The 27,576-nt window shown below is 41.5% G+C and overlaps 1 protein-coding gene across 1 annotated transcript in view; it reads left to right on the top strand.

The window, feature by feature from the left end:
* The first annotated feature begins 2,588 nt into the window (after positions 1-2,588).
* Positions 2,589-27,576, top strand: part of LOC126175882 (protein lifeguard 4-like) — a 38,180-nt gene continuing 13,192 nt past the window's right edge. The window contains exons 1-4 of the mRNA XM_049922922.1: positions 2,589-2,780; positions 2,974-3,103; positions 22,092-22,200; positions 22,624-22,729. Coding sequence (XP_049778879.1) covers positions 2,983-3,103; positions 22,092-22,200; positions 22,624-22,729 — 336 coding nt within the window. The 5' untranslated portion in view covers positions 2,589-2,780; positions 2,974-2,982. The remainder of the gene's footprint in view (positions 2,781-2,973; positions 3,104-22,091; positions 22,201-22,623; positions 22,730-27,576) is intronic.

Genomic DNA, 27,576 nt, shown 5'->3' on the forward strand with positions numbered 1-27,576 from the left:
ACGTATCCTGCTTTCCACATTCGCTGATTTGACTGAAAGTGCAGCGATTAGGACTCTGCTTCCTTGGATAGATGGACAACGTCTTTCTGCAAAAAGGTCTGGTCTTCTGGTGTTTAATAGCAATTTTTTGTTATTAAGAGAAAACGATGTTGTTCAGTAAATGTCTGTACGTTGCCAGAGAAATTTAAATAAACTGTCCTGCAATTTATCGTTTTGTACATCCCAAGGTTCTTATCAAACTAAATAATGACAAATCTGGTGTCATTTTTAGTTATCGTCGATTGTTATGGCACTACATACACTCCGTATCGTAGAAACTATGTAACAAATCAATACAAACGTTAGTATTTGCACTCACCCGATATTGTATTCAGAAGTGTCACTTGCTAGCCGCTTGTGGTGCTGCTATCTCTGTGGGCAACAAAAACATGGCAGAGAGTCGCGATTGTTATGTTAGACTGTGAATTATTATCAAGAGGCACAAAGTTCTCAATGATCTCACTAAATGTCGAATATAACAAGAGGTACGAATTTTACATCAGAGGTACAAATTAGGAACCTGCACAATGTAGGCAACTCTGCCTTGATTTTGAAATATGTCCCTCCGTTCATCATGGCTACAAGCACCACCCAATCTTTAGCCAGCCTTGAGAGTATCCTAATTTAACAGTGCAGTCTACGTTCCTCTGTACCATTTTACTATTTTGCGTCTGTTTCATGTTACTGGCCAGAGTAAGATGTTAGTCTCCAAATGATAGAGGCCATTACTGTGTTTCCAAACTTCTTACTATCTGTCAATTTATTAGCGACTCTCTTCGCCTCCCACAGTTTATCAGCTTCTACCAGTGCATCTTAATTAGTTCCCAGGTGCCACACATATTGTCAAGAAAAGTAGACTGTACCCTGTGCTGTCTTTGGCAGCACTGCACTGCAGGTGGTATGTAACAGAAAAATAGTGAGCTAGGGTTCCATTGCACCCCAATGAATCTTCTATCTTGATATCTACTCACAATCTTCATCTATGTGCATCAACAATGTAGAAGGCTTCTGTTTTCTTCTAGAGCTACATGTACATCCACACACAGCAAACTACTGTAAAGTGCATTACAAAAGGTACTTTCCATTGCACCACACACAATAGTTTCTTCTAGTTCTATTTTTATTTAGACCAAATGGAAGACTGATTACTTGAAAGCCTCTGTCCACAGTATAATTAGTCGAATCTTGCCTTCATGGTCCCTACAGAGGCAAATATTACACAGATACATGACATTATTTTTCAACACAACCACCAAGTCTCTGTAAGCAACAGTTACAACATTCTGCCAATCGTTCATAGACCAGTGACAGAAATCTGCTTATTGATTATGGATCCACTGGAGAACCGGCACGTTAACTTTCTCTTCATTGGAAAATCTCTTCCCACCTTAACGTTCCTTCATGCCGTAAAGATGGAAATGGTATGGTGCGGGATCTGGTTTTTTCGATCAGTATCACCTGTATCTGTGGGGCCTTGCGTAAATTGTTGGCACCATTTCACTGTGACTGGATGTGACATTACATTTAGCCCATGTACCACCAGAATTTCACGTTGAATCTGTGTGCAATACGGATTTTCTGTCCACAGGAATAGTACTGTCCCACGTACTTCCACTTTGGAGCACATTTCCAGTTGATGCACTATTTCGTTCGCACAGTGTGATGTACCTGTTATGCGTACTGCAACAGAATTGTGTCCTCGGGACATTCTGGCCATGTATTCACTTCTCGCAATGTGCCACTCTTGTTGTGCAATAGCCTTAGTGTAGTATGACATGTGAAACTTATTTTCTGAATTTCGTATATATCTGACTAAATTTCTCATTTAAAACTCTTCCCTGAAACTTTTAAAGTAGTTTTTTGCAGGTTAGCATAAGTTTGCCTTAAGGATCCTGTCAGTTCAAGTTTTTCAGCTACTCTGTGACTCTCTTAGACAGGTCAAATCGTCCTGTCTTTTATTCATTTAATTTTATAAATACAGATGGAGGTTTGTGCTTAAATTCTACCTGGAATCCTACTCTTTCTCTGGTTAAACAACATGTGGACAGAGTTATCCCTACTTGTTCACCTGCTGTTAATAACTTGTCTACGATTCAGAACCCATCGGAAAATAGTTTATGAAATCTTTCGGGTCCGTGATTCTGATATCAGTCAGAAAATTAACATGTGACCAGTCGCTTCTTTTTTCAACCAATCTCGGACTCATTTCCTCTTCTTCGTTGTTTTCTGTTCCTTGCAAGCTATAGCTAATATAACTGCAACAAACTCTTTCTTTTGGCTGTTCGACATCTTCACCTTGTAAAATCGCTTTGTCAACTGCAGTTTTTGTCAATGTTATCAATAGTGTGTGTTCACTTCAATAAATATTAAAAATCGGACAAATTAGTATTGTCAATAAATATTGAACGTGTGCAGCCCCTTTACAGCCCAAATGTCTGCAACTTATAAACTCGCTGTCATATTGCGGGTCTGCATAAACAGTGAATTTAGCCTAACAAATAATTACTGAGGATATCAGGACTCTACAGTTTAACTATTAGACGTATTCCGTTTGAGGAATTCTAGTGTAAGCTTCATCTGTCCCCCGATTTACAATCTTCACGACAGTCGGCAATAAAACTCTGTAACTGCTTTGGCCGCGAAAGGTGGCAGTCGAGAATACTATCTTCGTGGCTATAACATAGTTTAGTGACATCAGGTGATTGTGTTTTGGGAGTGACGTTTATAGCTGTGTGGAACAAGTAAGTAATAATGCCGGTGGAAGTGTTTACGTGGTGCTGTCCTCTACATGCAATCAAAATATACAATTTACATTGCTCTGAAAATAATTGTATAGATATATTCCCAATAGCAATTACCTAAGTACGCACTGAAATATAGCAACTTTCGCTGACATAAGCCAGCTGTCTTGAGAAAACGATTTATCGTCTACAGATCAGTAAAATGGCAAGTATACCCTTGATGTTCGCTCAAGACGATGTGGAATTTGGTGGTAAACCAGTTATAACCGAAGACTTCGCCTACAATAATAATGTGAAGCAAGCAGGACTTAAAATTCGACTGGGTAAGTAGGTTCAGCAATTTGTTACAATGCTATCTTCGCCACCTCCTCCTAATTTGCTAAATAAACGTTAACTACTGCAAGATTCATTTGGTTTGAGGGAAATCAATCTTGTTTGTTGTCTTCAAAATTTGTTTGAGTTGATTTTCTGTTTGTTATAGTGTCTGGTAAATTCGAAAATTATGACTGCACTTGTAAGAATTTGGAAGCAATATCTCGACTTGTACTACTTCAATTAAACTATATATACATTTGTAAAATAAATTGTTGACAATTAGCCTTTAGCTGAAATTGCTTCAGTGAGGTCTGTGTTGACTATTTATTCGGTTAGTGAATGAATGTTCATTTCCGTTTTTATGAAGCTACTGTGAGTTGATTGTTTGAGGTGTTTTTATCCCCGCTGCAGAAAAATGGCTGTAAAGAATAATTTTACGAACTATTGTACTTCGTTTTTCATCATTGTACAATTAAGTACCACAATTGTTGTACGTATATTGTGACAAATGGCACTTCTCACTGCCTTTTGTAGTTACTTTTTTTTTTAACTGGAATAGTTTGCACCAGTGTACCAGTTTACTGGTACTTGACCGAACCACAGTTTGCAACTAACTGAAGACTGTTTTCAAATCAGTAACAGATATTGGCGTCAAACTTGGACTCGGCAGAATGTCCCATAATGAGATCAGTGTTCTCTTTTATTTCATGCTACTCAAAAACTCTGCCATTGCTTTATGCATGAAGGTAGTCTCAGAAATAAGATTCTCTATTCTTTCCTCCTCCCCTCCCCCAAAGAACTGTTGCTTAAGTGGGTGATGGAGGTAATCAACCTGCATCATTTTTGTTGCTGTTGATTTACACAACCCTGTTTATTGTGAAACATTTTAACAGTTATTTTTGATATTGTGGTTGTATATGTCGTTGTGTCAAATCAAATTCAGTTATGAGGATTTCATTCAGCTGTTGCTATTGCAAAAGTCTCAGGGGACACTCACCAGTGTGTGTTTGTCAAATATACTGTGCTGATTTGTAGACCTGGCAGCATTATCAATCTTTTATTCCAGTTAGTTCTCCCATTCCTTCCACGAACAACACAGGGCAAAAATAGTGGAATGTTACATGTCACAAAAATGCACAAAAATTTGCAGGAAAGTAGATGCAATAATCCAAATGATGTAACATAATTATATGATGTTTTAACAAATTGATCAGTAATGTAGCCCACATTAAGCGCATATCATTAGGACGACCACATGTGAATCCTGTTTTTGTGGATTCATTCAGAAATTTCTAATCTTGCTATGAAGCTATCATAGTAAACACTCAATTCATATTTAATGCAGTTTTCTTTATAAATATATAAGGCTGCAGGTTAAATTTTGTAGTTTTGTATTAGATAATAGAGAAACCTTTGCCAAGTAGTTTGGTGCATATTATGCACATGAGCTATGAATCATTGGGGGCAGGGGGGGGGGGAGGTGACAAGGGGTGTGTGATCTAACTCCTACCCTGATGATATTAGTTTAGATTAGATTAGATTAGATTAGATTTACTTTCATTCCAATTTATCCGTAGTGAGGAGGTCCTCCAGGATGTGGAACATGTCAGAAAAACAATACATGACAAATATTTATAACTAAAACAAATAAGCTACTGTACCATTCCACAGGTCCCAAGTGGAATGATCGTCATTTTTTAATTAACACTAAGAGTCATTTTACAAATAGTAATGCACTGAATTTAAAATAAAAAAGTTTTTTATTTATTTATAAGGTAATAAACATGTAATACAACTACAGTAATACTTATTTACAATGAACACATTACTGTACTGAAATGGTGCAGAAGTTAGATTATACTTACACACACACACACACACACACACACACACACACACACATATTTCCAGTGAACACATTACTGCACTGAAATTGAAATTGTGCAGAAGTTATGTTGTACTTATATACAAATCAGTTGGTTTTACTAAGAAGTTCATCAATGGAGTAGAAGGAGTTGGCCACCAATAAATCCTTTAGGCTTCTCTTAAACTGAATTTCATTGGTTGTTAAGCTTTTTATGGCTGCTGGCAAGTTATTGAAAATGTGTGTTCCTGAATAATGCACACCTTTTTGTACAAGACTAAGTGACTTTAAATCCTTGTGAAGATTATTCTTATTTCTAGTATTGATTCCATGAATTGAGCTGTTGGTTTGAAAAAGTGATATATTTTTAATGACAAATTTCATTAAGGCATAAATATATTGGGAAGCTGTAGTTCGTATCCCTAGTTCCCTAAACAGGCTTCTGCAGGATGTTCTTGAGTTCACACCACATATAATTCTTACTGCACTTTTTTGTGCCCGGAAAACTTTAGCTTGGCTTGATGAATTACCCCAAAAAATAATCCCATATGACATTATGGAATGAAAGTAAGCATAGTATGCCAGCTTTTTCATTTTTATATCCCCTATGTCTGACAAAATTCGCATTGCAAACAGAGATTTGTTAAGACGCTTCAGCAGTTCTGTGGTGTGCTCCTCCCAGTTGAATTTATTATCAAGCTGTAATCCCAAGAATTTAACACTGTCCACTTCTTCTATCTTCTTGTCATCGTATGTTAGACATATACTCTTGGGACACCCCTTACAAGTTCTGAACTGCATGTAGTGTATTTTTCAAAGTTTAGTGACAAAGAATTGGCTAGGAACCAGTGATTAATGTCCACAAATATTTTATTGGCTGATCTTTCTAAGACTACACTTGATTTGCTATTTATTGCAATGTTTGTATCATCAGCAAACAAAACAAACTTGGCATCTGGTAATGTTACTGATGAAAGGTCATTGATATACACAAGAAAAAGTAAGGGCCCCAAAATGGAACCTTGTGGGACCCCACATGTGATTAGTTCCCAGTTGGATGATGCCTGATAGCTTGATACATGTCTCTTTCCTAATAACACCCTTTGTTTCCTGCCAGAGATATAAGATTTGAACCATTTTGCAGCATTTCCTGTTACACTATTATATTCTAGTTTACTTAAAAGGATATTGTGATTTACACAGTCAAATGCCTTTGACAGATCACAAAATATACCAGTTGCCTGCAATTTTTTGTCTAATGCATTAAGCACATTTTCACTGTAAGTGTAGATAGCCTTCTCAATATCAGAACCTTTTAGAAATCCAAACTGTGACTTTGACAGTATGTTATTTGAGATAAGATGGTTATAAAGACGACTGTACATTACTTTTTCGAAAATTTTTGAGAATGCTGGCAACAGTGAAATTGGATGGAAATTTGATGCTATTTCTTTATCTCCCTTCTTAAACAGTGGCTTAACTTCAGCATATTTCAGCCATTCAGGAAATATTCCACTGATAAACGACTGGTTACACAGATAGCTTAATATGTTACTTAGCTCAGAATCACATTCTTTAATTAACACTGTTGATATTTCATCATACCCACTAGATGTTTGTGATTTTAAAGATTTTATGATGGACATTATTTCTGTTGGGGTAGTGAGGGTCAAATTCATATTATGGAAGTTACTTGAAATGTCTGGTCTAAGGTAATCCATAGCAGCATCTACCGAACCTGACAACCCCATCTTTTCAGTAACAGTTATAAAATGTTTGTTAAAAAGTTCTGATACCTTAATTGCAGGAATTCTTGTAAGCTGGAGTTGCGCCACTGAATACACACATGTACAGATGACAGTACAACCTAATGCCCTGTCCAACAAAAAAATTGTCATATAGCACACTGTGTCTGGTAAAGTCACATATTTTAGTATGTTTACTTTGCACTTTGTTTAGTGATGTCATTTCCAAAACAGGTATATGTGCTTCAACCTAAATTGTTCAGGATTGATCCCATGGATGGCATCTTTGTACCATGAATAGTCTACTTGAGTGAACTCCTTTTTCACTTGCAGCTTATGGGAACTTTGTGCTATTCAGTCATCAACACACAGATGCTTCCAATTGCTTGGACAGCCACAGTGAAACAAATGCAGATATTAGAGTGAGAAAATGATGATAAAGTAATCAAATGTTGCAAAGTTGATTTTTATCTGGTAGGTGTTTAGAAGACCTTAATAGAAACTTTGGAATACAAAAGCTACCTGAGAGAATGATTCAGCCCTTCACCTTAGACCAGTACAAGTTACCTATCTTGCTGGAGAGATAAGAAGGAAAAAGTCACATAAATGTTGGGAGAAAGGAAGTTAACAGGATGTAAGTGGAAGTCACATTTAGTAGAGGAAAGATGTTTCTGTTTGTGTGTATCACAGTTTCAAAATTTCTGACTCCAATTGTCAGGTACTGTAGATATTACCTCCACAGAAAGAACATCCTCATTGGGAAAAGAGATTGGTGTAGAATGGGCATATTTGTACTGGATGTGGCATGGCACTTACACATTTCCATGTACCTCTAACTTGCAAGCAGTTGCTTAGTAAATTACTAAATGGCAGAAGAGAGAATGTAGCATAGTTAGCTATTTAGACAGGCTAAGTGGACACCAGTGTTCAAACATTGGAGCACCATTCAGGAAGGGGAAGTAGTGCATCATATTCAAACACTCTTCTCACAGTCTTTGGGACAATGCTGAAAGCAACCCATTGTTTCCAAAATAACAAATATTGAAATAACTGAAGAGGGCAAAAAGAGATAATGGTAAGGGTTCATGATTACTCTTAAACAGTTCCACCAAGTCCACATTTGTGTCGAATACCATCAGGTAAATTTAATGAAAAATTGGGTGGTGTATATTTGCTGCTATGGTATAGGATAGTAATATCCAGAGCTTGTTAAGATACATGCCTGTAAAATGAATGGAACGTTTTGTCTGATTTAAAAGTATCACCAATTAGGATCGAGCTTTCTCTTGCTGCAAACAAATTGGCAAAGGGTATGTTAGGTCCTTGATTCTACTAATAATGAAGTGTTCAATTGCTCTATCTCAATGTGAGAACTGGAATTTGTATTGTAAGTCAATATCGTTGTTTGCAGCACACTTCTCTACAGTGTATCGTGACATCTGAAAGACGACCTCCTAAGATTTCTTTTTTACTTAGGAGATGAAGGAATTTCCAGATATATGGGAGGCATGTATTTGAATCCTTTCCCAAAAGGCGATAAGAACAATACTTGGCTAAGTAGTTATCATAATGGTACTTTGTAACTGTATATAGATCCCCATGGGCAAATTCTGAAGTTTTTATGAGGAATCATCATTGCTTACTGCGCTGTCTGTCAGACAGTAGCAAGCAGTTAAGTCTATGCAGGCTTCAGTGCAGATTTTCTCAAGGATTCTGATAGGGAAAATTATGTGAAAACCTTATTTAGGTCGTACAATTTGATTTCCATAATTAACTTTCCAAGAGGGTGGATAAAGACAGTAGAACCATAATTGATAATATTTTCTGTGGTGAAGCTCAAGACATGAAAATAACTGTTTACCCAGTAGCAAATTCTCTCTGTGATTATGATGCATACTTAGTTAGGATAAATAACAGTATGTGGAAATCAGTTAGACTAATTAATGACTCTAGTACAAATGTTTTTCAGGAGTAGTTTACAAGAGAGAACCTGTGATGAAATTTATGATAAACCAAAGGCTCACAAGAAATTTAATTTGTTCCATTATAAATTCATATCATTATTTGAAAATGATGAGCCACAGATAGCAGTTATACTTAATAATTATTTCCTAAATGGAGTAGAAAGTGTAGTGACTAACAGGTAAAGTGAAAAATCACAATAGTGCGTTGAAAGAGTAACCTTCATGAAATTCAGTCATTTGAATGTATCGCCAGCTACTCCTTCTGAAATTAAGAAAATTAATTATTCTCTCAAAAATAAAAAGTGCATCTGGTTTTGATGATGTTTCCAATAGAGTACTAATGATTTGTTCCCATATAATAAGCCCAATCTTCAAGGCATTTTTCCGTAGAGACTGAACTATTCCATTGTCAGACTCCTAGCTAAGAAAGCTGTTTACAGTTACTAAGGAACAGAGACAGCATTGGACAGGAATAATCACTGGAAATGATGCATGACACAAAACACAATATGTATGTAATAGAGGTGACGTGATACATTTATAACAAAAAATTGTCCAGATTTCACCTCATGGGGAAGCAGCAGAAGACATAAATAACATTCATGTTTGACATAGGTCCGACTCCAGCATAAAGTTAGATATCCTCCTCGGGCACTAACGCACATTTTGCAGCTGTTAATCATGCTGGCTACCCAACTGTCATGAAATCATTGGGGGATACTATCACACTCCTCTGTCAACATGGTTTTCACTTCTTGCATGGTTCAGGAAGGAGGCATTCATAGAGAAACACATCTGTGAAGATTGTCGGAAGCATGCTCTTTGCAGTTTACATCTGGGGAATACACAGACCTAATGGCTCTCGATCTTTCACTATAATCGAGTCCATCAACATGAGGTGCCAAATATGAGGTAGCCAAGGAGGTGGAAACGTGGGTTCTACTATCCAAGACTGCTGGGTAGCTACAACAGGAAAACACAGTTAATTAGCAGGAGTACAAAATAAGAAAGTATTTATTACTTAACTTCGCTGTAGTCCATGATCAGTTGCTTGACAATTATAGAAGCCGCGACTAGACCAAGCATCTGTAGAATGACAATTTACAAGTCACAAATCTTGCAGTGACGAATTAATCTCTCGTAATCTTGAATGTCGAATCCGGTAAATTTGAAGACTTATCTTGGAACGGAGCTACAAAGACTTGATGGCAGCAATGACTGAGCTGCAGACGATGACTAACATCAGCACTGGCTGACCACTGAGCACGGCTACAAACTATAGACTGGCACAACTGCACTACTATCCTGCTGCACATAAAGTGGCCTAGGGCCCCTTACGGTGAGCATAACTACTGCGACTGGCTGTGTACTCTTTGGCTAAAACAGCCATTCTTCTGTTCCGTTTATTGAGAGAATCGCATCCGGCAGATCAATCTCTCAGGTGGCGGTGTGGTCGTATGACTGACATCACACCGACCATTCCATATGTTCAATATTTTAACTTTCCAATGTGTCCAACATCTCAGCAGTCCTATGTGGGTGGGCATTGTTGTCCATAAACAGAAAATCAGGACCTACCACACTCCTAAACAGATGGACATGATCCAGAATAATCTCCCTGCAGTGGTGCTGTACTGTGCCTTGCATAAAGATACGCAGCAGTGTGTGCCAGTTTTGCATAATGACTGCTCTCACCAGAATGCCGTACTGATGACATTCATAAACATTCAGTGGAGTTTAACATGTTCCCCTCCCTCCACACTATGTGATGCGATATTTATTGAAGACCATCACTCTTTCACCGATAACTGTTTTTTTTTTTTTTTTAATGATGGTGTGATCGAAGTGGGATTCATTTAACAGCCTCCGGGCGTACAAACCAGCCTGAGTTAATTGCTGCAAAATGGTTCTGGCAGACATGTGTCCCAGTAGCAATAGCAAGATCTGTAGCTATCCGCCTAGGAATGAGATGTATGTTCCTTTCCACCACTTGGGCCAAGTATCATTCCTCTTGCAGTGTGTTGGTCCATCAACAACCACCGGCATGCTTTCACATACCATTTCCACCATCAGTGGCCTTTTTTAATTGAGAGCTGACGCTTTTGAACACACACTTTACCGTGGCCACAATAATGACATTTTGACCGAGTTTGAGCCATCCAACTGCTCGTCCATGGTTGTAAACACTCGAATGATGCATTGCAGAAATGTTGCCAAACCACACAGAATGTCACCCTAATTGGTTCACAACAGTGTTCATTAAGCACTGTATTGCGTGAAATGTCAGATGCATACAGAGCATTCGTGCACAGGCTTCACTGCAGTTGACACGTCCTGCCCTCTACATTTCCTTTTACTATTGTTGGTCGGATGTTCTGTAGTAGCAATTGCTGATTGTTCTATAGCAGGTGGCAGCCGTTCCTTAGCAATTGGCGAGCAGTGTAATATATATTGAAGACAAGGAAGTACTGCAGGAGAGTATGTATTTTGAGTGGGGACAAACTAATATCTAACACAGCTACTGCAGAATCACTTCTAATAGTAAAATATACGAAACCCAATGATGACAGAAATGTGATATAACATAAAACTGATGTTCTGTAGTAGCAATTGCTGATTGTTCTATAGCGGGTGGCAGCCGTTCCTTAGCAATTGGCGAGCAGTGTAATATATATTGAAGACAAGGAAGTACTGCAGGAGAGTATGTATTTTGAGTGGGGACAAACTAATATCTAGCACAGCTACTGCAGAATCACTTCTAATAGTAAAATATACGAAACCCAATGACAGAAATGTGATATAACATAAAACTGATGCAGCAATTCTGAAAGGAACTGCACTACAAAAAAATCTTGAGAGCTAACAAAAATGTGGTATCAACAACCAGAGTTGAGCTGTGTAGCTCAACTTGAAAGTTCGATACCACTACAAAAATTCTAAGACACATCGTACTAAAAACTGTCAAGAAGCAAGACCGATACACAGAGTGAAAAATATGATAACTAAATAAATGCGGTATTAATATCAGTCAGTCTGTTTACAGTCACATGGTACCAAAAAAAAACTCGCTTATATGATAAATATAAAAAAATAACCTCACCATCTTAGGTAAAACAAATGCCATTATACCTATCTCTCACAATCCAATGTAATTACCGTCAATTAACAACACAACCATAACATACGTAAAAATGGCAGTAACACAAATTTCAGTAACTGTGAACCACCCATTATGTACGTAAACACACATACAACAATTAAAAAATAATAAAATAAACATAAAAACATGCTTACCGAGCAAAGTCAGCTAACACACAATCTATAAATAGTGAAATTAGTATGTCATCACCACACTGTTTCAAAGAGTAAGCCTACACTTTCAAATCGGGAACCTTCCTGTCAGAATGCCATACATGTCCCACTGACATCATCACATACACTGGTCCCTGGTCTGAGATGCAGCAACTTGGGTCAGTCTCACACATTCTCCATGATTGTAACACTTCACGTGCTTGGCAATTAAATTGAATAACTTTAGGAATTTAATAGTTCTCAACATGCCTTCCTCCATAGCGACATGCTGCGACCTTCTCTTGATTGTTGTCTTCACATACATAACTAACAAAAAATGAAACGTAAAATTAAATCTTCAGCCGTAAACAACACACTACACCAATAACTCCAAACCTGAAAATGAATCTACATTGTCCGTAACTGTCAACATAAAAATAACTCACTAAGAAACTACAGCAAACCCCTCTAATATTATTGTCACAAACAGTGTCAAAGGACTTCCAATATCACTAACAACACTTACAAATAATTCAATAAAATAAACATTCCACGCTAGAGCATGCCACCATGTACAACATGTCCTCTCTAATAGTTAGTATTCCAGTTTTCTGAAATAAATCGTTATATGAGCCTCTACGTTTTTCATGACAAATTATTCTAATAGCCTTTTTCTGCACCTTTAATAGCTTGCGAAGGTCTGTTTTGTTGTGGCACCTCATATTTCTATTTCATAGTTTGTACTGGATGATACCATATTACAATAAGCAGTTGTTAGTAGCATTGCATTATTTGCCAAGTGTATTTATTGCAAGTATATTTCTAAACAGTTTGCCAATTAGAAAGTGAGCATGCACATTCCCTTGAAGTGTCTCTTATATTGTTATACCCAGGAATTTTACGCAATTCTCTTTAATGGCAATATCAGTTACAACGCACAATTGCGTTACAAAATCAGTTTGTGTTGCAGAGTTGAAATCCACTATGCTGTTTTCTTAGTGCTGACACTAAGGTGACTTTCTTTGAAATACTGAACCCCCATAGTGTCAAGTGGAGTTTATTTGAACAGGTGAGGCTAATATGAACACAACATGGTAAAAGACACAGAGAGGTATTGGTGGATACATTAATAGTTTCTTAACATCTCCAACTTTTGTCAGAATCAGTTTCATATGTAGTTGTTTTCAGACAAATCTCACAATGCCAATGCCAATGAACATTTCAAAGCAATTTCATATATTTAAATAATACATCTTACATGCTTTGAAATGCTTGTAACAAAGTACTCCACTGACGAGGAAGTCTGACATTAAAAATATATGCAAAAAATCATATATCCATTCTCTGAAAGCATATTCATCACGTGTAGATATACTGGATGTTAAAATTCACTGTCTCTCAGTTAGCAACATGTAATTTTTTTCAAAAATAAAGTAGTAAGGTTCGGTGGTGGATGTGGATATGTCGCATTGAGGTACAATCTTCCATTTATCGTACTTTTTTTTTTTTTTTTTTTTTTTTTTTTTTTTTTTTTTTTTTTTTTTTTCCAGTTATCACTATCACTTCTTTAGCTTCTGGTGATGGTTTGTTAATATGAAGGAGCAGTATGCCTCAGAATCCACTTTGAATTGTAAGGCAAGGACATTCGGAGCATGCTTGGTAAAGCAGTGTGTTGTTAAAACAACTTTCAGGTTGATGAAAGCTGTACTAAGTAAAAGCAAAGTCTACTTGCTTCATAAATAATTATTTTTCGATAATTTCACGTGAAAGTATTACTGAGAAGTAAAGGGAAAAGAAAAGGGTTAGGTTTAATGTTCTGTTAATTAAAAGGTCCACAAACTCAGATTGGGCAGAGGTGGGAAAGAGTCAGACATAGACTTTTCAGAGCAATTATCTGTGCATTTGCCTTATATTATTAATGGAAACAGAGGAAACTTAACTGTGGATAAATGACGATGTTGAACCCCATTCCTCCCAAATGAGAGCCTAGTGCATCAATCACTGCAGCATCTTGTGTGGTGTGTTATTCAGTTGGCAATATTTGTTTCACATTGAGAAAACCCACCAGGGGGTCCACAACTCTTTTGTGGATACGTGCGTAGCGAGCACGGGACCCCGAGCTAATGTGGCCTTCCTTCCTTTCCGGGCTGCATACCTTCCCTTTCTGCATCCTTCCCCATCCCTATCTTCACCCCTCCTCCCCTCACCTCTGGCTCTTTCCTTCCCTTTCTCCCCATCTGGGAGTATGGTTTGTGCCTACGTCCGGAGACGGACGCTCGTAAATGTACTGCATTCTTCGCCTTCCTTGCTTTTATGTCTTCTTCCTTCCTTTGTCCTTCTCTTTTCCTTACCTCTTCTCTTTCCCTTTTCTCCGCTGCGGCGTTTGAGACCTCTCTTCTTTCCTTTCCCTTTCTCTTTCTTCCTCCCTGTCTGAAGGCCGACCCACGCCTTTTGTGTGTAGCCGGTGACGGGGTAACGCGGAATTCCCCGCTCCTGGTAGACAGGTAGGACACGTACGTACCCCCGGTAACGGCAAGGCCCAGGGAGGGGTGATTACCCGAGCTGATACCTTCCGAAAGTGCCGATTGGTCCCTCCGTCCGTTTGTCGGGAGGTGGGACCTGAGGTGTGAACAATCACCTAAGGCGGGAGTGCCCTCAGAGAGGGCCCCCACAAGGGAGGAGCGCGCCATCGGAGACGCCGGTAATCATGGGGGATTCTTCCGCAATGGTTTCCTCACCTTCCACTATGTCTGTTCACAAACGTAAGTATACTGAGTCTCAGCCACAGACGATTCTTCCATCGTTGCCACAGTTCCTTGTTGTTTCTCGGTCTGATGAAGGTCACGACTTCTCCACGGTCAACCCTTTCATTATTCAGAAAGGTGTCGACGCAGTTGCAGGTCCTTTAAAGTCTTGTTCCAGATTACGGAATGGCACCCTGTTGTTAGAAACACACAGTGCCCTCCAGGCACAAAAATTGCTGCGTACTTCTCTGCTCCACACCTTCCCTGTCCGGGTGGAACCGCACCGTACCTTAAATTCCTCGCGTGGAGTCGTTTATACATGCTCCCTCGATGGATTGTCTGACGAAGAAATTCAGCACTATCTGTCTGACCAGGGCGTAACGGCAGTTCATAGAGTTATGAAACGGGTTGACACGAACATCATTCCAACCCGCACTGTCTTCTTGACATTTGACAAAGTTCAACTCCCATCAAAAATCAAAGCAGGCTATGAGATAATTTCCGTTCGCCCTTACGTCCCAAACCCTACGCGTTGCTATCGATGTCAGCGGTTCAATCACACCAGCCAGTCCTGTTCCAATCCGGCCAAATGTGTTACGTGTGGCAAGGATGCCCATGAGGGTGCTTGTCCACCTCCATCCCCTCGCTGCATCAACTGTATGGGTGACCACCCTGCTTCCTCTCGAGATTGCCCCGTTTTTAAGGACGAAAAGCTCATCCAGGAAATAAGAGTGAAGGAAAAGGTGTCGACCTTTGCTGCTCGAAAATTATTCGCCAGTCGACAGGCCACCGTGCCCCAGACAGGAAAATACAGCACTGTCCTTGCTTCTCCTCGGCCAACAAAGGAGGCGGCCACGCAGACTTGCGACCTCACCTTTAGTACCACGGTCGTCAGATCGGCCAGGGCAAAGATCGCTCGTTCAACCTCACCACTTTCGCCTGCCCACTCTATGGCTCACCCTTCGTCGGGTTCTGCTAAATCTCGAGCCCAAAAGTCAGACGCCAAGTCTTCGAAAAAAGAGCATACTCGTGATGAGTTTTTACGTACCGCAACTTCACAACCATCGGTTCCTCCTTCATCTAAACCTCATACTTCCAAGAAGGCTACAAAGAAACCCAGTTCCTCTCCTTCTCCGCCAAGGCATGTCCCATCTACAGCACCACCTGGCGGAAATCGCCAACGGCTGTCTTCTGTGTCGCCGAGGCGCACTGCTGGTGGCCGGTCAACCGGCCGATCGCTGGTGGCAGGGGCTGCTCCTGACCAACCTATGGATCAGGATCTTCTGCCTTCGGCTGAATGCCATTCCATGCTGTCGGTTGCAAGCTCTGAGCAGTCGTTGAGTTGACAGCACCCTTGGTCACATTCCTCCATTTTCTGTTCACCCTATGTCCATTATCCACTGGAATATCCGCAGCATTTGAGCCAATTGGGATGAATTGTCGGTCCTCTTACGATCCTACTCGCCGGTCATCTTCTGTCTTCAGGAAACAAAGCTGCGTCCCCATGACCGCTTTGTTCTCCCTCATTTTCAGTCCGTCCGATATGACCTCCCCTCTGTTGAAGGCACTCCAGCCCATGGAGGACTCATGATTCTTCTCCATGATACTCTCCATTATCACCCAATCCCCTTAAACAGTTCCTTCCAAGCTGTTGCCGTCCGCCTTTCCCTTTCCGGATACATGTTCTCTCTTTGTACTGTATACATTCCATCATCCACACCAATGGCACGAGCTGATCTCCTTCATCTTCTTGGTCAGCTTCCAACCCCCTATTTGCTGGTTGGGGACTTCAATGCCCACCACCCGCTTTGGGGATCTCCACATCCTTGTCCACGTGGCTCTCTATTGCTAGACGTCTTCCACTAAGCGGATCTAGTTTGCCTCAACACTGGGGTCCCCACATTTTTGTCTGCCTCCACGACAAATTTATCTCATTTGGACCTTGCGGTCGGTACTGTTCCACTAGCTCGACGCTTCGAATGGTTCGCCCTTGATGATACACACTCGAGTGACCACTTTCCATGTGTCCTTAGACTGCAGCCTCCACTGCCATATATGCGCTCGCGACGCTGGAAATTTGCCCAAGCCGATTGGACACTTTTTTCGTCTCTAGCGACATTCGATGACCGTTGCTTTCCCAGCGTCGACGATGAGGTCACACATATTACCGACGTTATTCTTACAGCTGCGGAACGTTCAATACCACGCACCTCCGAATTGCCCCGGCGCCCCCCAGTTCCTTGGTGGAACGAGGCATGCCGTGACGCAATACGTGAGCGGCGACGTGCTCTTCGCATTTTCCGTCACCATCCTACTTTGGCCAACTGTATCCGCTATAAGCAGCTCCGTGCGCGATGCCGTCGCGTCATCCGCGATAGCAAGAAGGCAAGCTGGAAATTCTTTATTAGCTCATTTAACACCTTCACTCCCTCCTCGGAAGTTTGGAGTCGGCTTCGACGGTTCTCAGGCACGCCTAGTTTCTCCCCGGTCTCTGGGCTCACTGTCGCGCATGATACCTTAGTGGACCCCGTCGCAATTTCTAACTCGTTGGGTCAGCACTTTGCTGAGATTTCGAGCTCTTCAAATTACCCGCCAGCGTTTCTCCCGAAGAAACGTGCAGCGGAAGTGCGACATCTTGCTTTCTCCTCTCAAAATCACGAAAGCTACAACACTGTTTTCTCCATGCGGGAACTCCAACATGCCCTCTCTTCTTCTCGCTCCTCCGCCCCAGGACCGAATGGTATCCATGTCCAAATGTTGCTGCATTTATCAACCCATAGTCTGCGTTACCTCCTTCGCCTTTATAATCGAATTTGGACCGACAGTACTTTTCCCAGACGATGGCGGGAAGCTGTTGTCGTTCCCGTTCCGAAACCTGGAAAGGACAAACATCTCCCCTCTAGCTATCGCCCCATTTCTCTCACGAGTAGTGTCTGTAAGGTTTTGGAGCGTATGGTGAATTACCGTTTAGCTTGGTGGCTGGAATCCCGCAGTCTTTTAACACCTGCCCAATGCGGATTTCGGAAGCATCGTTCTGCAGTTGACCATCTTGTTGCTCTCTCCACTTATATCGTGAACAATTTTCTCCGGAAACGCCAAACGGTAGCAATATTTTTCGATCTGGAGAGAGCATACGATACCTGTTGGAGGACAGGCATCCTCCGCACACTGTTCTCTTGGGGCTTTCGAGGCCGGCTGCCCCTTTTTCTTCGCGAATTTATGGCAGAGCGCACTTTTAGGGTGCGGGTGAACACTACTCTCTCCCGTACTTTCTCCCAAGAAAACGGGGTACCCCAGGGATCCGTGCTGAGTGTTGTACTGTTTGCCATCGCCATAAATCCAATTATGGATTGTCTTCTTCCTGATGTCTCGGGCTCCCTCTTTGTGGACGATTTTGCGATCTACTACAGCTCTCAACGGACCAGCCTTCTTGAACGACGTCTTCAAGGATGTCTCGATCGCCTCCACTCGTGGAGCATCAAAACTGGCTTCCGTTTCTCACCCAGTAAGACCGTTTGTGTCAATTTTTGGCGACGTAAGGAGTTTCTTCCGCCCTCCTTACATCTAGGTCCTGTCAACCTTCCGTTTTCAGACGTCGCTAAATTCTTGGGTCTTATGTTTGACAGAAAACTGTGCTGGTCCTCCCACGTTTCCTATCTTTCGGCTCGCTGTCTGCGATCGCTTAACACCCTTCGTGTCCTGAATGGTACCTCCTAGGGAGCGGACCGAGTGGTCCTTCTCCGCCTCTGTCGCGCGTTAGTGCGCTCGAAATTGGATTATGGAAGCATAGTCTACTCCTCTGCTCAGCCATCTATTCTTCGGCGTCTCGACTCTATCCACCACCGTGGATTACGTTTAGTGTCTGGAGCTTTTTACACTAGCCCTGTGGAAAGCCTTTATGCTGAGACTGCTGAACCTCCGCTGTCCAATCGGCGAGCAGTCCTCCTGAGTCGTTATGCTAGCCATCTGTCTTCCATGCCTGCTAATCCAGCCGATGACCTTTTTTTCGACGCCTCCTTTGATGTAGGGTATGCAGGCCGCTCCTCCTCCCTACTACCCCCGGGAGTCCGCTTCCGTCAACTGCTCCATTCTCTTTCCTTCCGCTTTCCTAAAACCTTCTTGACAACTTGGGGTACAGCACCGCCTTGGCTCCATCCCCGGATCTGCCTGCTCCGTGACCTTTGTCAATTTCCCAAGGATGGTACCCCTACACTTGTTTATCGTCGGGCATTTGCTGCTCTATGTGCAGAAATGACGGACGCCACATTTATTTACACCGACGGCTCGAAAACATTGTTAGGTGTAGGGAGTGCCTATATTGTTGGCGACACCCCAAATTGCTTTCGGCTTCCCGACCAGTGTTCGGTTTATACTGCGGAGCTTTATGCTGTTCTCCAGGCTGTCCACTACATCCGCCAGTACGTTATCTGCTCAGATTCTCTCAGCTCTCTCCTCACCGAGCGAGGTGGCGCAGTGGTTAGCACACTGGACTCGCAATCGGGAGGACGACGGTTCAATCCCGCGTCCGGCCATCCTGATTTAGGTTTTCCGTGATTTCCCTAAATCGCTCCAGGCAAATGCCGGGATGGTTCCTTTGAAAGGGCACAGCCGACTTCCTTCCCTAATCCGATGAGACCGATGACCTCGCTGTCTGGTCTCCTTCCCCAAAACAACCCCCCAACTCTCTCCTCAGTCTCCAAGCTCTTTACCCTGTGCACCCTCTGGTCCACCGGATTCAGGACTGTCTGCGCTTGCTCCACCTGGGGGGCGTCTCGGTGGCGTTCCTCTGGCTCCCGGGACACGCTGGTATCTGTGGGAATGAGGCGGCCGATATAGCGGCCAAGGCTGCAGTCTCTCTTCCTCGGCCAGCTATTCAGTCGCTTCCCTTCACCGATCTACGGAGCGGTTTATGTCGCAAAGTTGCTCATTTATGGCATGCGCATTGGTCAACACTTTCCCGTACCGTAATAAATTGCGGGAAGTGAAAGCCCTTCCTTGCGCTTGGACCTCTTCCTCCCGAACGCGTCGTCGGGAGGAGGTAATTTTAGCTAGACTCCGGATAGGGCACTGTCTTTTTAGCCATCGACATCTTTTAAGTGGCGATCCTCCCCCACTCTGTCCCCACTGCTTTCAGCTGTGGACGGTAAGACACCTTTTAATTGAATGCCCCTATTTTAATCCGTTACGCTCCCGTCTACAGCTATCGCCTGATCTATCGTCGATTTTAGCAGATGACACGCGCTCAGCCGACCGCGTTCTCCAGTTTATTAGTGACAGTGAAATGACGTCAGTCATTTGAAGCTTTTTTTTGGGGACAACCACCCCCTTTCTGTAGTGGATTTTTAAGCATTTCTTCTATTTTTAGTTTCTCCAATTTTATGACTTTGTTCCCATTGCTGCTGGTTTTCAATTTCGGTTTTTTACTGTCTTAAATCACGGGCTAGGCGCTAATGACCATAGAAGTTTTGCGCCCTAAAACCAAAAAAACAAAAAAAAAAACAACATTGAGAAAAGTTTGTATTTTGCATTTTGTAATGTATGAGGGTAAGTCAGTTATCATCCACAGTTTGGTTATATTTTTGTTTATTATGGTAGTGCTGTCATCTTAGGTTGGTGACACATGCTTTTATTTGTTGTTATATCTTTGCAATCTTCAAGTTGCTAGGTTGGTTTCATTATCGCTGCCGTGCTGTTATTCACGGCTGCTCCACTGTCAATTTGCACCAAAGAAGAGCAATGTTCAGTAATCCGTTTTTTGTGGTCAGAAGGCATATCAGGGGCCAAAATTCATCGAAGACTTTCGATACAGTATGGTAACAATGTTTTGCCACAACAGAGTGTCTACAAATGGATTGAAAAATTCCAAAATGGTCGCACAAGTGTTACGCACGATGGACCCGGACGACCATTTACCACCACAAATGAAAAAACCATTGAGTGTCCACGTGAAATGATTCTCTTTGACAGACGATTAACTATTAACAAGGTGGCACATCGTCTGCAAATTAGTCGTGGTTCTGCCTACAAAATCATCCAGACAGACTTGGGGTTGATAAAATTTGTGCAAGATGGGTCCCAAAACAACTCACACAGTTGCATAAACAAACACACTTGGACATCTGCAAAAAACATTTGGATTGCTATGGTAATGAAGGAGGTAACTTCTTAGACAGGATTATTACTGGTGACAGAACATGGATCCATCATTACGAGCCAGAGAGTAAATGGCAGAGTATCAACATCCAAATTCGCCATGCAAGAAAAAGTTTAAGACCCAACCGGTCCGCAGGAAAACTGATGCTTATGGTTTTTTGGGATGCACAAGGTCCAGTACTGGAACAGTATGGGGAAAGGGGCACAACAATAAACAGTGTACATCACAGTGAGATGCTTACTGCCAGGATAAAGCCTGCAATTCAAAGCACATGCCAAGGATTGCTGTCAAAAGGTGTTGCATTGTTGCATGACAATGCCTGTCCGCATACTTCTGCCCACAGTGTTGAAACGCTCCAGAAACTCAAATTTGAAGTACTGTATCATCCTCTATATAATCCCGATCTTGCCGATTCTGACTATCACTTGTTTGGTCCACTCAAACAGTCATTAAGGGGCTGTCGATTTGCCTCAGACGAAGCAGTGAAAGAAGCGGTGCATTCCTGGCACGCAACTCAACTGAGAACCTTCTTTTATGAGGGCATCAGGAAGCTCGTACGACAGTCGACCAAGTGTGTTGAAACACAAGGAGACTATGTTGAAAAATGATGTTCTTGTAAGTTCCCTGTTTGATTACAATAAAATTTTATAACTACTTTGCGGATAATAATTGACTTACCCTCGTAGGTAGACATAGAATTTGAAATTCTTTGTGCCTTCCATTATGCAGGAATTTTCAATTGGAGGTGCTTTTTAGGGTGCATACAGTGATTCATGCTTTGAATCTAGGAAAGTTTCATTCTTCTTGTAAGGAGAGAATGAACTTTCAAATGTAAACCTAGCCATTATTCTAATAAATGCCATACTCTCTTCTTCCTTAATGTTTTCAGACTAGATAAAAAAATTGTCCCTCATGAGCCATATTTTTACCTACACACTCACGTGGCAAGGAAAAAAATCCATTTATTACCATTAGACTAATAGATAATGTAAACAGGATATGACTTGCCGTACTGGGAGCCTGAATTCGTATTCATAGTCTTATGTTCAAAAACAATGTTGATTTCTTGTTACTACCTGTAATTTGTGCGGTGGAAGATATTAAGGGGTAATTTAAATGTCTGCAGTGTAAAGACTTGGGCAGTCATGATTCTAAAACAGTTTCTCAGTGTTTAGTCCATCACTGAAACAGCCAGTCACTTATCACATTGTACTGAACCGTAATTTCTTTACAGGCTTCCTGCGCAAAGTCTATGGGTTACTCACTGGCCAGTTGTTGATCACTGTTGTTGTTGCAACTGTTTGTATGACAAGTCCACCAGTTCGTGCAGCTGTTCACAATAAGTGAGTAACTGAATAATCTCTTTTACTCAGTTTGTAACTGTATTAATGTTCTGTAGTGAAATAAGAAAACATTTAACCAAGTGAACAGAATAACATATGATAAATGAAAATCTATGGTATATAATCAAAGATAAAAAAATATCATCTACCTTATAACACTGGATGTAGTTGTCATTTTGTCATTAAGCAACACAACTGTTCAGAAATTCACCTTCACAAACTGCCTAATGTTACCATACTGCTCTTTTGTTAATGGACCATAGTGTTTAAAACATTGGCTTCAAGGCCAAATGGTAAAGTGTTTTTCATTTTTAACACACATTAAACATCTGATAAAACTATTTAGGTTATTATTTCATAGGCAAACATATATTCAAACAAAATTTAAGAATTTACTTATATATATGGTTCCTTCTTTCACAGTGACTGGCTGTTATCAATTGCCTTTATTCTAAGCCTTGTAATCCTTGTGGCTTTACATATCAAGAAGAGAGAAACGCCAACAAACTTCATATTACTGGGCTGCTTTGTAAGTAAAATCTTCCAAATTCTAATGTGCTTCCATTTATGTTAATGTAGCTCAGTTTCTATAAGGTATGTGGAATTTATATACAATATTTAACATTTGTTGCATTGTTGGAAATTGTCATTGCATTTTTTGGTAATATAATATTGTAAATAAAATAAGTTTTAAAGTTGAATAAGAAGGACACTATTTTTGTTCTATTACTTTTTGTTTATTTCAAACTAGTTTTTGGCTTATTAGACCATCATCGGGAAACAACTGTCTGGTGTCGTAAAGGACTGTAGTTCTTAGGTAACCAAACATTATAAGCAAAGATACAGTCACTTGCATTGTATTGTGCATCAGACTTGTTTCTTAACACTAAATTATACTTTACACAGTGGACAATTTTAAGTACAATAAATAATTAAACTGCCCAATATTATGGGTTAAATGGCTGTAATGCTAAATTTTGTGAGGTCTTGACATTGGCTGAGAAACTGTTAAACTGATCACTCTTCATTTATGTTGTGCAACAAACATATTTTTTAACATTGTAAACTAAAATTTAGCAATGGACATTATTATACAGACTAATTAAAATACATAGTCTTACAATATCACAGGTTACATTGTTACAATGCCATAGTTTGTGAGGTCATGACATTGGTTGAGAACTATCTAACTGATCACTATTAACTTATGCCATGCAGCAAACAGTTGTTTCCTGATGAAGGCCTAATAAACCAAAAACTAGTTCGAAATACACAAAAATCATAGTACTTGTTTTTCAATGTTGTATATGAAATTGTTCTACCAAGAAGTAATGGAAGAATCCATATATAATAAAATATATCTAAAAAGAAAGATGATGAGACTTACCAAACAAAAGCGCTGGCAGGTCGATAGACACACAAACAAACACAAACATACACACAAAATTCTAGCTTTCGCAACCAATGGTTGCCTCGTCAGGAAAGAGGGAAGGAGAGGAAAAGACAAAAGGATTTGGGTTTTAAGGGAGAGAGTAAGGAGTCATTCCAATCCCGGGAGCGGAAGGACTTACCTTAGGGGGAAAAAAGGACAGGTATACACTCGCGCACACACACACACACACATATCCATCCGCATATACACAGACACAAGCAGACATTTGTAAAGGCAAAGAGTTTGGGCAGAGATATCAGTCGGGGCGGAAGTACAGAGGCAAAGATGATGTTGAAAGACAGGTGAGGTATGAGCAGCGGCAAATTGAAATTACAAATTAGCGGAGATTGAGGCCTGGCGCATAGCGAGAAGAGAGGATATGCTGAAGGGAAAGTTCCCATCTCCGGAGTTCTGACAGGTTGGTGTTAGTGGGAAGTATCCAGATAACCCGGACGGTGTAACACTGTGCCAAGATGTGCTGACCGTGCACCAAGGCATGTTTAGCCACAGGGTGATCCTCATTACCAACAAACACTGTCTGCCTGTGTCCATTCATGCGAATGGACAGTTTGTTGCTGGTCATTCCCACATAGAACGCTTCACAGTGTAGGCAGGTCAGTTGGTAAATCATGTGGGTGCTTTCACACGTGGCTCTGCCTTTGATCATGTACACCTTCCGGGTTACAGGACTGGAATAGGTGGTGGTGGGAGGGTGCATGGGACAGGTTTTGCACGGGGGCGGTTACAGGGGTAGGAGCCAGAGGGTAGGGAAGGTGGTTTGGGGATTTCATAGGGATGAACTAAGAGGTTACGAAGGTTAGGTGGACGGCGGAAAGACACTCTTGGTGGAGTGGGGAGGATTTCATGAAGGACGGATCTCATTTCAGGGCAGGATTTGAGGAAGTCGTATCCCTGCTGGAGAGACACATTCAGAATCTGATCCAGTCCCGGAAAGTATCCTGTCACAAGTGGGGCACTTTTGGGGTTCTTCTGTGGAAGGTTCTGAGTTTGAGGAGATGAGGAAGTGGCTCTGGTTATTTGCTTCTGTACCAGGTCGGGAGGGTAGTTACGGGATGCAAAAGCTGTTTTCAGGTTGTTGGTGTAATGGTTCAAGGATTCCGGACTGGAGCAGATTCGTTTGCCACGAAGACCTAGGCTGTAAGGAAGGGACCGTTTGATGTGGAATGGGTGGCAGCTGTCATAATGGAGGTACTGTTGCTTGTTGGTGGGTTTGATGTGGACGGACGTGTGAAGCTGGCCATTGGACAGGTGGAGGTCAACGTCAAGGAAAGTGGCATGGGATTTAGAGTAGGACCAGGTGAATCTGATGGAACCAAAGGAGTTGAGGTTGGAGAGAAAATTCTGGAGTTCTTCTTCCCTGTGAGTCCAGATCATGAAAATGTCATCAATAAATCTGTACCACACTTTGGGTTGGCAGGCCTGGGTAACCAAGAAGGCTTCCTCTAAGCGACCCATGAATAGGTTGGCGTACGAGGAGGAATCGTTAGCGCCAGGATTTCACCCGGAACAAGTCCCGCCCACTCACCGCCGGTCTTCCCGGTCTTTGTTCGGCGCCTGGGATCGTTTCAGTTGACCCGCGTGGTTTACTGCGTTCGGCTGCACTCGCTCGCGTGCACAGTTGGCCTCAGCTGTGCCAGGTACTTCCACAGCAAACATAAGAGAAAACAATTTAGCACTGAATTCTTTAAATACGAGAACTCAGTATTTATATGAATAGCCTATGAAGAAACACAGTTTTGTGTGAGATAAAGCACCCAAAGCTAAAACAGGATAAACCTACCCTCAAATAATAATTTGCTCGGAGAAATATGAACCACGGTGTACTTGACACTCCAGTTTCAGAACTCAGACAGTATACGCGAAACAGGCATCAGTGTTCACTATAATTCCAGAGGGCATCAAAGTTACTTTGTTCCTGCACGCTATTTTCGCGTGTTATTCAATGAATAGTTTTGCTGAAACGTTTTAGGGGTGGAAGAAGAGCTAGCACAGCATGAAGGACGTTTTACAGCCGTGAAACACTGCAGCATTTATTTCCTCCATAACTGTTCTGTGACAAACATACACATCATCATTATTATTTTTTAAAAATGGTTTGAATGAAATTTACAAAATTAATGAATCTTTTGGTTAAAAATAGACAAGACAAAGAATAACGACAGATTATTTCCCTGAGACGTTTGCAACAGCATATAGTACATTAATCACACAGAAACAGCCACAATTCTTTATAACCTCGTTTATAATGCGTAGATATGGCATTGGAAGAATTTACAAGTTAAAATTCACCCATTACCCATGCAGATACTAACGAAATATGTCATATAGGGAAATATCATACTGGCTTCATTAGGCATTTCTACTTTATGGCATTCTTATATTCTTTAATTTTCGTGAGTTACTATGAGGGCCTACATAAACAAAACGACTTTTACTTATTTCTATATAACGTTGATTTTAGACAACAGAGTTAGTCGACTGCATCCGTGGCTTTACTATCTACATAACAGATTCAACACCATTGTTTTCGCATTGTATGTTTGCTCTGCTGTTACCCTCAAATAAACGTATTATTAATAAGTGAATTAGTTAATGAAAATTTGTCCTTATTGCCCTTAAATAACATCACGTTATTTTTTTTGTTTTCTATTGCTGGCGATGCTATCAATTCTCTATAAATATTGTTATTTCTTTAATAATGCAAATTCATGTTATATTACCATCCAGAACAACTTAAATTTCTTATCATTACTGAATTTCATCACAGTGTAACGTGTGTTGGACTGTGACGATAACAACTTTGTTGTAGCTTCCAGTTTGCGGAACTGGGAGCTGGCGGCTGTTTAGGGGAGGGCCTTACACTATGGAGAGGCGTGGAGGGGGGTGAATGGGCGGGACTTGTTCCGGGTGAAATCCTAGTGCTAAGGGCCCGTCTGGGAGGGGGCCATCCTGGTGCCCATGGCTGTTCCCTTTAATTGTTGGTATGTCTGGCCTTCAAAAGTGAAGAAGTTGTGGGTCAGGATGAAGCTGGCTAAGGTAATGAGGAAAGAGGTTTTAGGTAGGGCAGCAGGTGATCGGCGTGAAAGGAAGTGCTCCATCGCAGCGAGGCCCTGGACATGCGGAATATTTGTGTATAAGGAAGTGGCATCAATGGTTACAAGGATGGTTTCCGGGGGTAACAGACTGGGTAGGGATTCCAATCGTTCAAGAAAGTGGTTGGTGTCTTTGATGAAGGATGGGAGACTGCATGTAATGGGTTGAAGGTGTTGATCTACGTAGGCAGAGATGCGTTCTGTGGGGGCTTGGTAACCAGCTACAATGGGACGGCCGGGATGATTGGGTTTGTGAATTTTAGGAAGAAGGTAGAAGGTAGGGGTGCGGGGTGTTGGTGGGGTCAGGAGGTTGATGGAGTCAGGTGAAAGGTTTTGTAGGGGGCCTAAGGTTCTGAGGATTCCTTGAAGCTCCGCCTGGACATCAGGAATGGGATTACCTTGGCAAACTTTGTAAGTAGTGTTGCCTGAAAGCTGACGCAGTCCCTCAGCCACATACTCCCGACGATCAAGTACCACAGTTGTGGAACCCTTGTCCGTCGGAAGAATGACGATGGATTGGTCAGCCTTAAGATCACGGATAGCCTGGGCTTCAGCAGTGGTGATGTTCGGAGTAGGATTAAGGTTTTTTAAGAAGGATTGAGAGGCAAGGCTGGAAGTCAGAAATTCCTGGAAGGTTATGAGAGGGTGATTTTGAGGAAGAGGAGGTGGGTCCCGCTGTGACGGAGGACGGAACTGTTCCAGGCATGGTTCAATTTGGATAGTGTCTTGGGGAGTTGGATCATTAGGAGTAGGATTAGGATCATTTTTCTTCGTGGCAAAGTGATATTTCCAGCAGAGAGTACGGGTGTAGGACAGTAAATCTTTGACGAG

This window comes from Schistocerca cancellata, chromosome 3 (genome assembly GCF_023864275.1).
Source record: "Schistocerca cancellata isolate TAMUIC-IGC-003103 chromosome 3, iqSchCanc2.1, whole genome shotgun sequence".
Taxonomy (NCBI): domain Eukaryota; kingdom Metazoa; phylum Arthropoda; class Insecta; order Orthoptera; family Acrididae; genus Schistocerca; species Schistocerca cancellata.